The sequence below is a fragment of the Periplaneta americana genome, chromosome 15 (assembly GCF_040183065.1).
Source record: "Periplaneta americana isolate PAMFEO1 chromosome 15, P.americana_PAMFEO1_priV1, whole genome shotgun sequence".
Taxonomy (NCBI): Eukaryota; Metazoa; Arthropoda; class Insecta; order Blattodea; family Blattidae; genus Periplaneta; species Periplaneta americana.
The window spans coordinates 30,247,472-30,263,799 of record NC_091131.1 but is presented as its reverse complement, the minus strand read 5'-3'; the positions used below and the strand labels follow the sequence as shown (position 1 = coordinate 30,263,799).

General features: G+C 32.2%; 1 protein-coding gene across 4 annotated transcripts in view; it reads right to left on the bottom strand.

The window, feature by feature from the left end:
* Positions 1-16,328, bottom strand: part of Esyt2 (extended synaptotagmin-like protein 2) — a 122,049-nt gene that overhangs the window by 50,878 nt on the left and 54,843 nt on the right. For all 4 annotated transcript variants that reach the window (XM_069846857.1, XM_069846856.1, XM_069846858.1 and 1 more), the window contains exon 8: positions 14,861-15,031. In XM_069846857.1, coding sequence (XP_069702958.1) covers positions 14,861-15,031 — 171 coding nt within the window. The remainder of the gene's footprint in view (positions 1-14,860; positions 15,032-16,328) is intronic.

Sequence of the window (16,328 nt, the reverse complement as noted above, 5' to 3'; positions counted from 1 at the left end):
AATCTGGATCTGGAAAAGGTACAACATAAGGGAATACAAAACAAGTGCTAAGAATATGCGCAAACACACACGCACACTCTGGTGAGTTGGCTGAACAGTGATGCAAGAAGGCACATTTATTGCAGTACAGTACGGTACAATGTATGGACAGGGCGCACACTTTGCCTTCAAGACTGCAAAAGGGACGAAACTGAAAAAAACACACTTGCACACAAGCTCTTGTCTGTCTCACTCCACACATAGGCACCAAGAATAAGGAGTTCGAATATCTGTTGGTTTGAATCTCTTCACTGTAATTATTTTGCTATTATTTCAAAACACGTATAAATAACGCAAATCTACTTTCAGGTATAGCTCCCTGTGAAGCTGATTTGAATAATTTCAAGGAAAAAATTGTTCCGGAGCCAGGTATCGAATCCGGGACCTTTGGCTAAATTCACCAATGCTCTACCAACTGAGCTACCCAGGAACTCAACCAGATACCGACTCAATTTTTCCCCTTTATATCCACAGACCTCAAAGTGGGCTAACAACCATCAAGCAACCAACATTGAGTGCACACAAATTCTGTGTGACTAGAATTGTGGTTTTCTGTTAACGAATAATGACGTGTATTATGCAAATCTAGCTAGACGAAAAACCACAATTCTAGTGACACAGAGTTTGTGTGCAAATCTAGCTATATTCGCATAATACACATCACTGTTCATTAACAGAAAACCACAATTCTAGTCACACAGAATTTGTGTTGGTTGCTTGATAGTTGTCAGCCCACTTTGAGGTCTGTGGATATAAAGGGGAAAAACTGAGTCGGTGTCTAGTAGAGTTCCTGGGTAGCTCAGTTGGTAGAGCTTTGGTGCGTTTAGCGAAAGGTCCCGGGTTCGATACCTGGCCCGAGAACAATTTTTCCCTTGAAATTATACGTATAAATAACATTAGTTCTCTTAGTGTTACTACTGAAAATATATTTAATTTAAGTGGTTAAATAATATAATTATAAAAAAACACTTTCACATCAAAATAGTAATTTTCTGCATAGCTCTATGAATGTGTTCATAATGTGTGTGTATGAGAGAGGGAGGGGAGAGGAGAGGGGAGAGAGAGATACAGAGAGAGTGTGCTGGCAATAATTTAACAAAGGACATGCAACTACCATCTCGTTCACCAATGGTTTCAGCTCAGCTGAGGGAAGCATTTGAGTGTCAATAGCAAGGCAATGATTTCTCAACAAGAATAGCACAAATGGGACCACGCCCAATTCTTTCATAGGTTTGCCAATAATATTAATAGTGACTAAACTGGACAAGTGGGAGACTGCAAGTTCATTCATTCCATTCACAAATGGTAATGCCATTGATTACACTAAAGCTTCTTCCAGCTTCTGCTAAGGTGACCATTTTTTCCAAATTCAAAAACCAGGACATTCAAAATAAAAAAAACAAGTACGTAGCTATAGCAGTAAAACACATGGTTTTTAACGGAAAAGCTGCAAAAGTACTCATTCTACGATCTTTATTCCTAATTTTGCTTCTTATATATATATATATATTTTTTTTTTTTTTTTTCGTTTTCCTGCATGCTCTTATAATATTCCATAAAAGATTAGTTAAAATTATATTTAATAATTAGCATACATTTCAAAGTTTCAACATTGTAATTTAGTTTTATCACTGGACCACATTTATTATTCATAAAAGAAAACTCACATTCGGCTGGTAAACGAAGACAATATTCTACCAATTTGTCAATATTTTTGTAGGAAACGTCATTTCCAAGGAAAGCTTTGAATATTTCAATCCATCTGTCCGATACTGGTACAGAATTTTGTCTCCAGAGAGTAATTTTTTCATCTGTTGTGTAGTGCAGGTTTCATCAAACAGTTCGTCTTCTATTAATTTGGAAAAATGCTGAAGAATATAATCACTGCAAACTTGAATGTTGTCATGGGTGGTTTTAATGTCAACAGAACAAAATTGAATTGTTCGGTGTGCTTATTTAGATCCTTCCGTTCCTCTAGATATTAAATACATGTGTCATAAAATTCTACCACTTGTTCTTTGAAAACAAAACTGTATTGGTTACATCTCACAACTAACCAAGACAATGTTCCAAAAACCAGTACTGTACTGGTAAAATGTATGTATGGTCACCTTAGTTTCCACGCTGCTAATGGTGATAGAATTCGCGATTATTTTGGCCTTTGCTATAGTTAATGGGCAAATGGACAATATTGTTACATATTAAGATTTCCTCCACGAAATCTCGGAAATCAATTATTATAGAAAATTTACAATAAGAAGTGCAAAAGCGGCTGAATCCCTATTTTCAATCGATTGCTTTAGAGCAGTGGTCCCAAAGTGGGAGGTCGTGTAAAGATCTGAGGGAGGTTGCAAGATGATTTACAAAATAAAACAAAAACCTTTTATTAACACACATTTCTTTTGCATTGAGAAACATAAATAACATTGAACATAAAAATCAAAAAAATATTTCAGAGGTTATAAAGTGAAAAATAATTAATTCAGAAGTGTGCCTGTTTTTCAGAATTCAACCTCTCAAATCTGGACTAAGTATTCGATATACACACAGTGATATCATTTTCAAGTTCGAGATTTCTCGTTTTTTTGTGGTAATCCCTAATCATAGACGAAAAGAACTTAATTTGCATGAGTACGAGGTTGCAAATATTATAAAAATTTAAGAGCTCCTTTTGCAATTTCGAGGTATTTTTAATTGTGCCTTTTTTTCAGACTGCAGCCTCTCAAAAAACTGGACTAAGTATTCGATATACACACAGTAATATTATTTTCAAGTTCGAGATTTCTCGTTTTTTTATGGTAGTCCCTAATCATAGACGAAAAAACTTAATTTGCATAAATATGAGGTTGCAAATGTTATAAAAAATTTAAGAGCTCCTTTTGCATGCTCGAGGTATTCTTAAGTGTGCCAGTTTTTCAGAGTGCAGTCTGTCAAATCTGGACTAAGTATTCGATATATATCGGTACACAGTGATATCATTTTCAAGTTCTAAATTTCTCGTTTTTTTAATGGTAATCCCTAGTCATACACGAAAAAAAATAATTTGCATGAATATGAGGTTGCAAATATTATAAAAAATTTAAGAGCTTCTTTTGCAAGCTCGAGTTATTCTTAAGTGTGCCTGTTTTTCAGACTGCAGCCTCTCAAATCTAGATTAAGTCTTCGATATACACACAGTAATATTATTTTCAAGTTCGAGATTTCTCGTTTTTTTATGGTAATCCCTAATCATAGACGAAAAAAAACTTAATTTGCATGAATATGAGGTTGCAAATGTTATAAAAAATTTAAGAGCTTCTTTTGCAAGCTCGAGTTATTCTTAAGTGTGCCTGTTTTTCAGACTGCAGTCTGTCAAATCTGGACTAAGTATTTGATATACGGTATACACAGTGATATCATTTTCAAGTTCTAAATTTCTCGCTTTTTTAATGGTAATCCCTAATCATACACGAAAAAAAATAATTTGCATGAATACCAGGTTGCAAATGTTATAAAAAATTTAAGAGCTCCTTTTGCAAGCTTGAGGTATTCTTAAGTGTGCCTGTTTTTCAGACTGCAGTCTGTCAAATCTGGACTAAGTATTCGATATATACACAGTGATATAATTTTCAAGTTCTAAATTTCTCGTTTTTTTAATGGTAATCCCTAATCATAAACGAAAAAAACTTAATTTGCATGAATACGAGGTTAAAAATGTTATAAAAAATTTAAGAGCTCCTTTTGCAAGCTCGAGGTATTCTTTTGATACACAACTGGTCAATGCTCTGCAAAAAAAGGTATAGTTTCAACATTTCATCAGTAGGTACATGTCAATGAATTTATTTCAGCCAGTTTAACCCAACGGATTCAGTATCCTGTGACTGTCGTAATTGTTTTTTGTTTCTTGCGGAAAATATTAAAAAACCTGTTGTTTAAATAGTATTTCGGATGGCATCCACAGTTTTGAATAAAATTATAATTTTTCACGATTTTGCAAGGATTTGTATTTTTGGATATAGTCAAGAACTGCAAACCTTAGTCTCGCCCAAAAGTGGGTTGTGCCTTCAAAAAGTTTGGGAACCACTGCTTTAGAGACTGTAGAATATGAGATGGTTAAATTAAAAAGTGCTTTTATTTTATTAATTTTTCCTAGTGATCTATTTTATCAAAGGATTCGGAACAAATATAAATATTTAACAAAGGGCTCACGTGAGCCCTTGCGAGCACTCTCCAGCACACCCCTGGGACAGAGAGAGATCAAATACAATTTGATTTAAATAATTGATACTTACGTCAGACCAAAGACTGAACTGGGTTTATCCCATCTATTGCTCTGTTGCTGAATGGACTGTGATGGGGCAATAAGAGTGATGGCCACAGTAACAATGGTGATGAGTGATGACAGTGACATTAGTGGTAATCAGTGGCGTAGCATGAAATTTTGAGCAGGGGAAGCTAACTCAAGTTGTCTTTCATGCAATATGAGAAAACGTATTACAAAAATACAGTCTTAAAATAAATAGTAGTCAATTTCAAGTCAGTAGTCGAAGATTGGTTGGAACATCGTAAGTAACACCAATAAGGCATGACCTCAAATGATACGTAGTAAAATATGATTTCACGGTTTACACATATCTCTTAACAAACAGACACGTAAAAGTATAACATTAGCTCACTCCCTGTCATACTTAGAGAAATCACAATATTTGTATCATTACCTACGTAAGTATGCGTCTGTCTTTTGGTTGTGTCCTTCATTGACAGCAAGGGAGTCGGTCATTTATTTTTTAAATCACACTTTTGTTCGTAAGTCAGTCTTGATAATACAATTGTCCTAAAAAAATTCAAGTAAATTAGTGTCAGGAACTGTTATTTTGCTCATTATTTATTATATCAGCCACAATGCACACTAACACTTCAACTGAACACAACTGACGAAAAGGGATAACTCGGAAACTACTTATTTTAAGTGTTAAAGCTAGCTTCTTGCGAGCCTTGCGACTAGGATAGTTTAGTTAGAATGGGATGGAAAATCTGCGGGGTGGATTACACAGAAGAAACCAGTCTGCTTGGAAGCTGGTGTGTGCAGGCTTCTTGTTTACTGCTGCATCACAAATCATCCTGAGCTGCCGCATCACAATATTTAACGCGTAAATATAAATTCTATTAAAATTAATAAATAATTTTGTCCATAAACTGCAGGTTTATTATGAAATTATTACTAATTGGGGAAGCTGAGCTTTTTAGCTTACATTGACGCTACGCCACTGGTGGTAATGTTATAATGAATGTTAGTAGTGATGATGCCTGTGACAGTAGTGATGAGATGATTGTGATCACGAAGGAAGAAAAAAAAAAAAAAGAGGAATAATTTCGTGTAATATTGACAGGGAAGCAGAAGTCCGCTTATAAAATCTGTCTCAATGCTATATTAATTGTATACCACAAAATTTACGTAAACATTCCATGATATGAACATGAGAAACCAGGATGGAAAGTATGCATAAAACATTTGAAATAGAAAATGTATAGGTCCTATATGTGTATGAGTGTGCGTGTGTGCATATTGTGCGTATATGATTTATGAAATGAAAAACTCATATTTACTCGTAACTGACAAGAATGTTACATTTGCTAATTTCATAATCAGAACGATTAGATAACTGACTTCATATAATAAATAATATAAAATATAACTTTGGTCTGTATTGGAGGAAAGTTACAGACAGATATTTTGCATATAGATTTTAATAGATTTGCACTACCAAGTTTCTGAGATTAAATTAAGTAGAATTGAAACTCCTTCCTCATTCTTGACTTTGAAAGGAAATGTGTAAACTACTGGGAAAGGGAAACAGCAAACACCAACCAGATGTATTCAATCCAACCACACTATGCATAGATATGAGATACTCATGCAAAGAAATAACCTTTATAATTAATAACCATGTAGTTATCTCACAAAGTTACAAAATAAAAATAAACCAAAAAGAATCTATTTCAAATAATACATGCACAGGGCTTAAGGCATGTAGCTATATACACAAAATCAAAAGATAATATTAATTTATATATTTCCCTTTATATCACTGCAATTAAAACTTTTTAGCCATATTTTTATTTAATGATTATTTATAAACAACGTCTGTTATTATACCAATGACATAGGTCTACTGTAAATTTAAATTAAATCTGAATTTAGTAAGTTGATCACATAAATTTTTAAGACAAATGATGCTTGCATACAAGTATGCTGAAGCAGATTTCAAAATTTATAAAACAATATAGAGGGGAAATTTTATCACAACATAAGTATGCTACAGAATATATAACTTTCTTCATTGATGAGGAGACTAGGACTTGAAATTATTTTTTTACGGCAAATACGAACAAAGGAATAAAGACTATTATAATTTTTCCAAAGAAAGATCATGACCTCTAAACACTGCAATAAGAAAGATCAGTAAATTGTTTAATTTGTTAGAGATCTGGTAGCATAAGTATAAAAAAAACGAGAAAACTTCAATATTTATGACAATGTTCTTGCTTTAAGTCCTGTATAAGGGTATAAATTTCTTACCAATACCAACTACCTACAGTAGCTTCCCATGCTAGCAAGGAAATAATCACCATAACAAAAATTAAAATTGTTACCAATACAAAATATCGATATGTGTCCTAAGAGGCATGAAATATTCTGCAGTGTAATACAAAAAAATGAAATTCACCTTGAAAATATAAGTTATTAGTGTTGATACACTTCTGTAATTTTAAAAGCTCCTATGTTATACAGGGAGTTTCTGAAATAGAACACATGAAAAATCAGTTTTCTGTATGGTAACTCAAAACGTTAGCAAGCTCCCTTAGACGAAACTGATACTGTTCTTTCCAGTATCATAACTATTAAAATGTATCTAGTGAAGAAACTCCGTGCATAATATGGATACAAATAACACAAAAACAAATTTTAAATATTTATGAAAGTTCGTTGATCTAAGGTGAACCTCATTTCAAAGTTGCAGAGTCAAAATGCAGTGATGTAATAAGGGTTTTGTAAACTTTTTCTTTTCCTTTCAGCGAAGCTCCAAATGCTAAAATAATTAAAAGCTGGACAGTGCAGTTTTGAGGGTAACTGGGTATACTAATAGGTATTAGTGCAAGTTCTATATAATGCAACAAAAACCAGTATGACTTGAGATACGTGATAGTGCATTCATAGGTTTGTGGAAGTTTTTACATTCATAAATGCCCTTATTAAAAAGCAATGTTACGTTTGAAAAATACTTTCCTAAGTCGATAATTGAACCGTTGAGAGCAGAAGTGGTGTAAGTCAGAACTGAGTAATGAGGTTTAAAGTAAAAGTTCTGTAAAATACAGCGCAAAGTAGTAATTAATATGTCCTTCGTGCTATCTACTAACTACTAATAGTTTACATAAATTGAATATTAATTGCTACTTTGCGCTGTATTTTACAGAATGTTTACTTTAACCCTCATTACCCATTTTTGACTTGCATCACTTCTGCTCTCAATGGTTCAATTACTGAAATACCGCTACTCAAATAATATTAAACAGGATAAGTAAATATGAGGCAAGTTCAAAAAGCAAGAAGCACTTAACAAATTTGAATATTTTGACTTTATTTTAATGAACACATATACGAAATTAAATTTATTTCTTACTTGTTTCCAAATAGATCCAGGCCTTTGTCTCATTTCTAAACTTATTTCAAATCCTTTTGCGTAAAAGTTGACTTTCAATTTAATAAGATAATTTCTTGTTTAACTTCTGACATAACAAGGAAAAACAAAACGTTTTTCCGACAGGTGTTCTTTTATTTTCCCAAACAAATGAAACTATGAGGATTGCAGGTTAGGGCTGTGAGTACTGTGCTCGAGATATAGCCATCTCACGTTCGCAATGGTTTCACGTGCTATTAAAGCTGCATTAACGTGCAAATTTTCAGACAATGATAAAGCATTCTAACAACTTTTCAAGAAATAGCTCCTTGCAAATTTTGCAATGTATGTTTGTAGTTCTTCAAGAATTTCTTCTCATGTGTTTGACATGCAAAAGCCAAATCATTGCACGCACCTCTGTACTGGATGGATTTCAATCAGCTTCATTTTGGTTTAACATAAGCAAATACCAGTAATCACTTTCTTGAAGTTGAGTGAATCTGAGTAGCAGCACTAATGTACCGGTATCTTGCTTATGGAATATTTCTCATAATATATATTATGTCCTTGTCTTACAGCCATAAAAAATTCCAGTTTTATAATAAAAATACACGGTTCTAATCCTATTTGTTGGAGGCAGAACGTACAAGAGTCACATAAATTTCTACTGAATGATTAGAAATCTGTTTCATCTGTAAGACTTTTTTTTTTTTTAAGTTACGGGTAACAATACTGAAATTCTTGTATTATAATTTTGATTTTTTTGATGAAGTTACCACACTGATGTTCCTCAAAAATGCGACGTACCATTTTTTAACTGCTCAAATATTGATACACCAATAAGATATGAAGATAAAATAATGAAGAAACGTTATTAAATTATGTCCTAGAAGTTCACAATGAACTAAAAATTCTCGGTTGCTGAGAAAGAAAAATAAATAATGTTTCGTAGTGAAATATGGTGTGTATATTTTTGAATAATTATACACATTTAAATTCTCAATGTGTATCATTCTAAAGCATGTGTTTGATTTCAAAATATTGTGTAATGTTATCTAACATTTCCAATTTATAAAATCCATTCATTATGGTACAGAAATCTGATATGCTCTATGAGACACAAGATGTATACCAACGGGTGTATTGTGATTTTTCAATGAGACTCTAATAAGCAATTATTATTAAGTTATAATAAAATAAGGGTAGTGAAGAAAGAGTGGGTAGGTTGTCAGCCATTTTCTCGTGTTTATTAACAAATGTTGCCAATATAGAAATACATAAATTCAACGTTACCAATATGAAAATACATAATGAAAAGATGATATTAACAATAATATAATTAGAGAGTCAGTCAAACTTTTATGGAACCACCTATATGGACTCTAATTCAGTGTATGGAAAAAAAGTGACGCATCATTATCATTTTTCTTTTTCCTTCTTAGCTTTCATTGATTCTTTACTTGAAATTTTTTTTTCTTCTGTGAACTGCCATTGTTTGTTTGTGTATTTGTTTGCCTTTTTCCTTACTCTTTTAGCTCTCATCATCTATTTGTTCTTGTATTGTTTTGTATGCTTTGTCTAATGGCAGCCTCTAATTTGAGGAAGCTCCGATAAAAAAAAAATAAATAAAAAAAAAAGAACTTTACCTAACATAATGAAATTTACCTAACAGGTAGTATACAGTATAATATTCTAAATTAAATGCAGGTATTGTTACTATTGGGGAAAGCAGATTTTTTTCAATAAATTACTTTACAAAACTTGTATTATGATTACAGAAATATGTATACACTAACGTCTTACTTAAATAATGATCAATTTGAAATCAATTCAAAATTTAGTTACGACTTCTGTCGGTAAGTTCTACAATAATTTTGTGCTTGTTGCTTCTTGTGTAATTAAATCTACAGTGAATGCCATCACTTATTTCAAAAGTCATTCTGTTGGTTAAATATCCTACGTACTTCTAGGGCTACAATTGTTTCAACTACAAACATTAATAGTTCACTCAGCAGCTTTTCTTAAGGTAGTGGATTATAGATGTTAAAGGACGGAGGAGAAGGCAAACATTTTTGGTACTGGTTTTGAAATACTGAATAATTAAATATGACACTAAATTTATGAAATTCAACAAAAGCAACTGTCTTCTAATAAAATGGAATAAAAGTAAAATTTAAAAGTATTTAGATTGCTGTCAAATATAACCATTTCACAGTGAAGCAAAAGTAAATGTAATTCTTCAAAGTAATACTGTACATGAGACGATAATTCCACAAACCTGTCACTATTTATCCAGTAATTCTGAGCCTTAGATATTATTAAATCTATCGAAAAGATACGAAATTGAAGTATTTTATCAGATCCCAAATGTTCTTATGTATACATTTAGTAAGTGCAAATAACAAGTATGAAGTATTGTCAAAAAAGAAATCTAATATCAAAATACGAGACGCGCCCAAAAAGTAAGTTTCCCTTGGGCCGTTTAGAGAAAGAAAACACAATTTCGTGAAAAGATTTATTGAAACAGATACAGCAATTGTTGAGCTATTTTTCAACATATTCCACACCGGAATTGAGACATTTGTCATACCGTGGGATAAACTTTTGTATCCCTGTATTGTAGAAGTCTACCGCCTGGAATCTGAACCAGTGTGTGACAACCATCTGCACCTCTCTGTCACTGTGAAAATGCTAATCGGACAGGAATTTCTTGAGGTGTAAGAAACGATAGTAATCGCTTGGCCACATAACTGCTTGGCGCACAACAGATCTTCTGCAGGAGGCGCTGGGAGATGTTTCAATATCCACCTACAACCCATATCTCACTGCAAGCTGTTAGTTGGAAAGCCGGAGGGAATAAGACCTTTGGGGAAGCCGAGACGTAGATGGGAGGATAATATTAAAATGGATTTGAGGGAGGTGAGATATGATGGTAGGGACTGTGGGCTTATGTGAGGACGGCAATGAACCTCCGGGTTCCTTAAAAGCCATAAGTAAGTAAGTAAGTTTAGGATAATTCATAGGATGTTTAGGATAATGTCCGGGTTATTTACTGAAAAAGTTTCGTCTGTAAAAATTGGCACATCATAATAAAGCCTTTTTGAATTTATTCCTAACGATATTTCTAGTTGAAGTGTGTCATGCACATAATCTGTGTCGAACAAATTCGTACAGCACAGTTGTTATGTGATCTATTGTCTATTGTTCTGTAACTCCGGAATTTCCTTGTAATGTGGCGTCTGCAATTCAATTGCTTTTAGCACTTCAGATAGATAAAACATTTGTTACGACATTTAATTTTTATACAGATTATATCATTGTCATTACTGATAATCACAGAATCATTTTTCCTGTTCTTATCTTCTTGAACAGTAGTGTATATCACTCAGAACTCGTTATCAGAGTGTAGCACTAAATAATATTTCTCTAATATTGGTTAAAAATATATATATATATATATATATATATATATATTTTTTTTTTTCAATTTTTTCATTACAATTCTTTCAGTCCCAATGTTTACTTTTATCACAAAATATTCCATGTCATACATTTGCTGAATTTCAATACTTACATTTTTATATTATAATTTATTTTAAAACGTTGTTTTATTATTATTATTATTATTATTATTATTATTATTATTATTATTAGTACCGGTACTAATTTTTCCTTCGTGTTCAATATAGGCTAATATGATAAGTAGGTCTACGTGATTTTTTTAATACTAATCATATCCTCCTTAACGTGCAATGACTCCTACCACATTGCATCCGTGGTCTTCATTATTTTGCTGACCTGTTCCACAACTTTCTCTTTCAGTGGTTTGTAACTGCTTCAAGGTTAAATGTGTTGCATCACAACTACCAATGCGGTGCTGTACAGTACACTATAAGAGACGATGAGTAAGGTTGTTGGGAATGTGAGAAGGGAAAAACAACTGAATTAACCTATTCTGTTCTTCAAACAACTAGTTTTACAATCTGTGGAAAGTGATTATCATACATGTCACTAAATGTATTTCATTCACACACGAATTGAGATCTGATATATACGTTGGCTCATAATTCTGTCATTATTGCCTTTAAGTGCCGTGAGTCAGAACATGCTAATTTATTTGAACTCATGAGTGACTTATAAAGAAATCGTTTTGAGACTTTTTGCGTGTCATATTTTGCACTGAAATAAATGCGTCAGTATTTAACCGAATGTTTTGTTTAAACGCAAGTAACGCAAAATATCCTCCACTAACAGCATAAGTTATGTAGGAATCAAAATTTAAGAAGTCGTAAATCAAACATTAAAAAGTGAAGTAGAGTAGAACTTCAATTATTGTCAGTTTATTAACCACAACCATGATTAATCGAAATGATAATAATAAAAACATTTAGGAAAACTTTGTTCAATAACAGATGCCACACTGGTGGCAATTAGATCTAACTAAAAACTTGAACTTCTGAACCAGTTTTCCACAGTCGTTAACAGGGGCGTAGTCATCCTCATAATTTATTCTGTGAATGCAGCCTTTGAGTTTATTAAATAAATAGCGATATCCATTAAGTTCTTCTGTAACTGAGAAAATGTTTCTTGAAACAGAAGGATACAAAAATGTTTAATATTGGCATCACGTTTTCGAGTATAGGATGTGTATTAGTATTTGTTTCAGTTTTCAAATATAGCTGTGATTTCCGAAAGTGCGGGCTAGATCATGTGACTTGTAAAATAATCAGATATCTAATGACATTAGACACCATCTGAGTGTGAATTCATCTAGCAGGAATTTACGCATAGGTCTACATGATCAGGCAAATATGACAGTTAATACGGTAAAATATTATGTTATTCGAATTTAATTATAATGAATACTGGATGATTGTTAGTAGAAATAACGATGGTTGAAGATGACAATAATCAAAGTTCTACTGTAACTAAACTAACACACATTTTTAATTATTACATTCAGAGTGTTACATCTAATTTTAATTTATGATTATATGAACTTCAGTACCTATGAAAAGCAAATAGAAGGGAAAGGACACATTGAGTGTGATAGGTAGTATATTGAATTATGAACCATGTTTCTCTTAGAAATTCTGTAGAGCAGTAAGGTGTTCATTTTTAAAAGAAATTAGCTTCTTCTTTTAACAAATTTCTTCTAAACATTTCCTAATCAATTTTTTTCCAGTATTAATATTATAATTCATATTCTAATCGTTAAAAAGAGATGCAATTCATTATGCTTCTTGTTAATAAAATTTATATTTTTAACTCATTTAAGGGGAGAGGATGGTATTTTTTTTAACATTTTTCCTATTTGGTGTAAAATATTAATTTTTTGTATGTAGAGAGCTCATAGCTGTGGCAGCTCAACCAAATAAAAATATTTGGAAAAAAAAAAATATTTGGGGGCCCAAATTTGAAAAAAAAATATACCCAATGCAGAATTTTACTAAAACCGATATATCTAAACCGTTTTTAAATATATATTCAAACAGTTTTTTGCAATGTATTTGCAAAAGCATGTTATACAAACTGTCTGTAACAGAATTTTGATATTAGTCCCTACGTTTGTAAAATAAATAATTAAAATTGAATAACAATTTTCTGATTTCCTTTCTTGCAAACAAACGGACGTATTTTTTAAAATGAAATCGATTAACAAAATTCTGTTACAGAGAAAAGTTTCCTAATAGTCTAAATAATGTGTGTTCTAAATTCCATGCATGTATCTTTAATAGTTCAGAAATTACATCCATTTTTGTCTGGCAATGTAGCAAAAAAAAATGAAGTTATTGGAAACCGATAAAAGCGGGCGTGTGATTTAAAAATCCTTAGCGCAGGAAGTTTAAAAATGACGTCTCAACATCCAATAAGGGCACAAATACCCACAAAATGTTATGCAATGCATTCCGCACATATCAAAGAGTATTTTAAAGAAAAAATCTTTTTTTGAAAATTTAATTTACCGGAAACAACAATAAAAGTGGGCGAGTGATTTAAAAATCCATACCGTAGGAAGTTTAAAAATGGCGACTCAACATCCGATAAGAGCACAAATACCCACAAAATGTTAGGCTATGCATTCCACACATATCACAGAGTATTTTAAAGAATTTTTTTTTTTTAATTTTCTTTTTTTTTTTACCAAAAAAATACCATCCTCGCCCCTTAAGACTCTGATATTGTTCACGTTCAATTAATTTCTTAATGAAAGTCTGTATTTGACGTAGTAATATCAAATAGAGATAAGAAAATGAGAAAAAGCTCGTATTTTTAAGAAAAAGTATACAAGTTTGATTTAATTATTATAATAATCAATATTTTATATACGTATGTAGAATGATGATTGAAAAATACTAATAAACGGACGCGAATTGAATATGCAGGTTATGGAGAGTAGATTCGAATACAGTTACAGGTTATATGAGTAGATGGTCAGCCATTAAAAAAATTGGTACAATTGTTGAGCACTTGAATATGCATCAGCAGTTAATACTCCACCAGCAGGCATAATCAAATAGCTCAGTTCTAATGCATGACATCTTGGAATCGAAACTCCGTATGTTCACTTACTTACTTTCTTATCTTTAAGTGTAATTGTTTTGAACTGTTCAATAATTTGTTTACTGCCTTTATATTTACATTTCTTAATCCATTTACCCATTTTGATGTATCGAATTAATTATATTTTGATATTTTTTTTACAGAGTCACAAACGTTTTGAACAATCTGACACACATACAGACTAACTTTACAAGCTAAAACTGATGTATAGTCAAGAAACTTAAAGATCAGTTTTTTAATATATATGGACTGACTCTATAACCCCACAAATTAAGGTTTATTTGAATCTATTCTCTTAACCATAAAATTTGGTTTCAAGTTTACTGTTCGGGACCTTCCATTCTAAGTTTAAAACTTTGCCTAAATTTATTGCTCTTCATTTTTGGCACTGGTACATAACCTGTACTTACCACAGCTACACACTATCTTTCACATATGATGATGCAGGAGTTCTAAATTTACAAGAAAAATAGCTAACACAACTTATATTCTAGAAGAAAGTTCTAGAGTTATGGATCCTCTTCTTGGTTTCTACAGTGCTACTGAAAGGGAAAGATTTAATTAAATCTGGTGTTCATTATGAACAAAAATTTACTTACCTCACACCAGTAGTCCCATTTTGGATTTACAGTGTTGTCAATTGTCTGAGTGCGGAACTCTTGGGCCCCTACCGTGATGATAGCGTAAGGGTCTGACTTGCCCTTGCCAAGAACTCCAATATCCATCTTCATCAGCTGTTTTGCTTCCACAACATGGACACGTAATACTCCCTATCAAACAAGATACAGTTGCACTTTTTTAAATCGTTATCTATATTTAATTTTCTTATTGGATTTGATTTAGAATAAACAAATTCACTACCGGTAACATTAAAAAACTGACCAATACATATGAATACAAATTTCTAGTGAAAGACAAATTAATTTAGTGCCACCTGAGACAAGGGATGAAACATAAAAACATGTCATTTCTATTGTGAATTTTCCTAAATTAAACAAATCTTTGCAGATACAAGGAACACTACCTGATACCTATTTCAAACACGCTCTTTATAAAAATTATAGCTTTATTGTGTACAGTTTATGCAAGCTTCGCAATTTAAATTAAAAAATAAAGTTAAAAAACCAAATACATCTACATGACTGTGCATTATTATCGTATTTTCTCGAATACTCCGCGCCCTCGAATAAACCACGCACCCCACTTTTGAAAAGAAAAAAAGAAAGAAAAAGAAAACAAACAAAAATTACAAAAATAAAACTTTCAACAAATGTAGCCTAGTCTATTCACGAAATATTAAAAACAATTAAACATAAATGTAGTTCAGTTAACAATAAATTTTATCCTGGAACAGGATCCTCCAGCCTCTGAAGAAACTTTCAGTTACATCAAATTTACGGGCTGTAGCATGATTTCCATGTTGCTCTGCATTATTGATAATTTTAAATTTTTTGCTGAAAATAAAGGATAACAATCTCATACCTTTAATGATAAGGTACTCATCTTCAAAATTGAAAATATAAGACGCACAAACTATACACTTGTCAAGGCCTGCTAAGTTCAGATTACTGACAGCAGGAGTCCGAACTACTGAGCTCGTTGCATGTTTCCTGTTTGTAGCGATAGCAGCAACCTCATCTCTAATCGGTAATAAGAAGTTGGTGGGCCTATAACACCAGAAACTCGATTCTGACACATGTACTGCTAATCCAAACACAGGTTAACAGTGTTTACAATTGAAATACCTGCACAGGACGATAATGACATGCACTACTACCGTACCTTAGAAGTTGCACAGGAGGAAAATCGGGCAATGCTGCCAACTTCATTTCGAATAAGCCGCACATCCATAAGTTTTACTTGTATATTTTGGAAAAAAAGTGCGCGGGGTATTCGAGCAAATACGATATTTGCAATGGGACCAAGAATATTAAGAGAAGAATAATTATTAAATGTTGCTGATTTTCTTCTTACACATATTATACGCGATTGAAACAAACAAAATAATAACCATTTGTCACTTTGTCCACTTTCTACAAAGAGGTTTTCTCCCTACCTGTGGAAAAT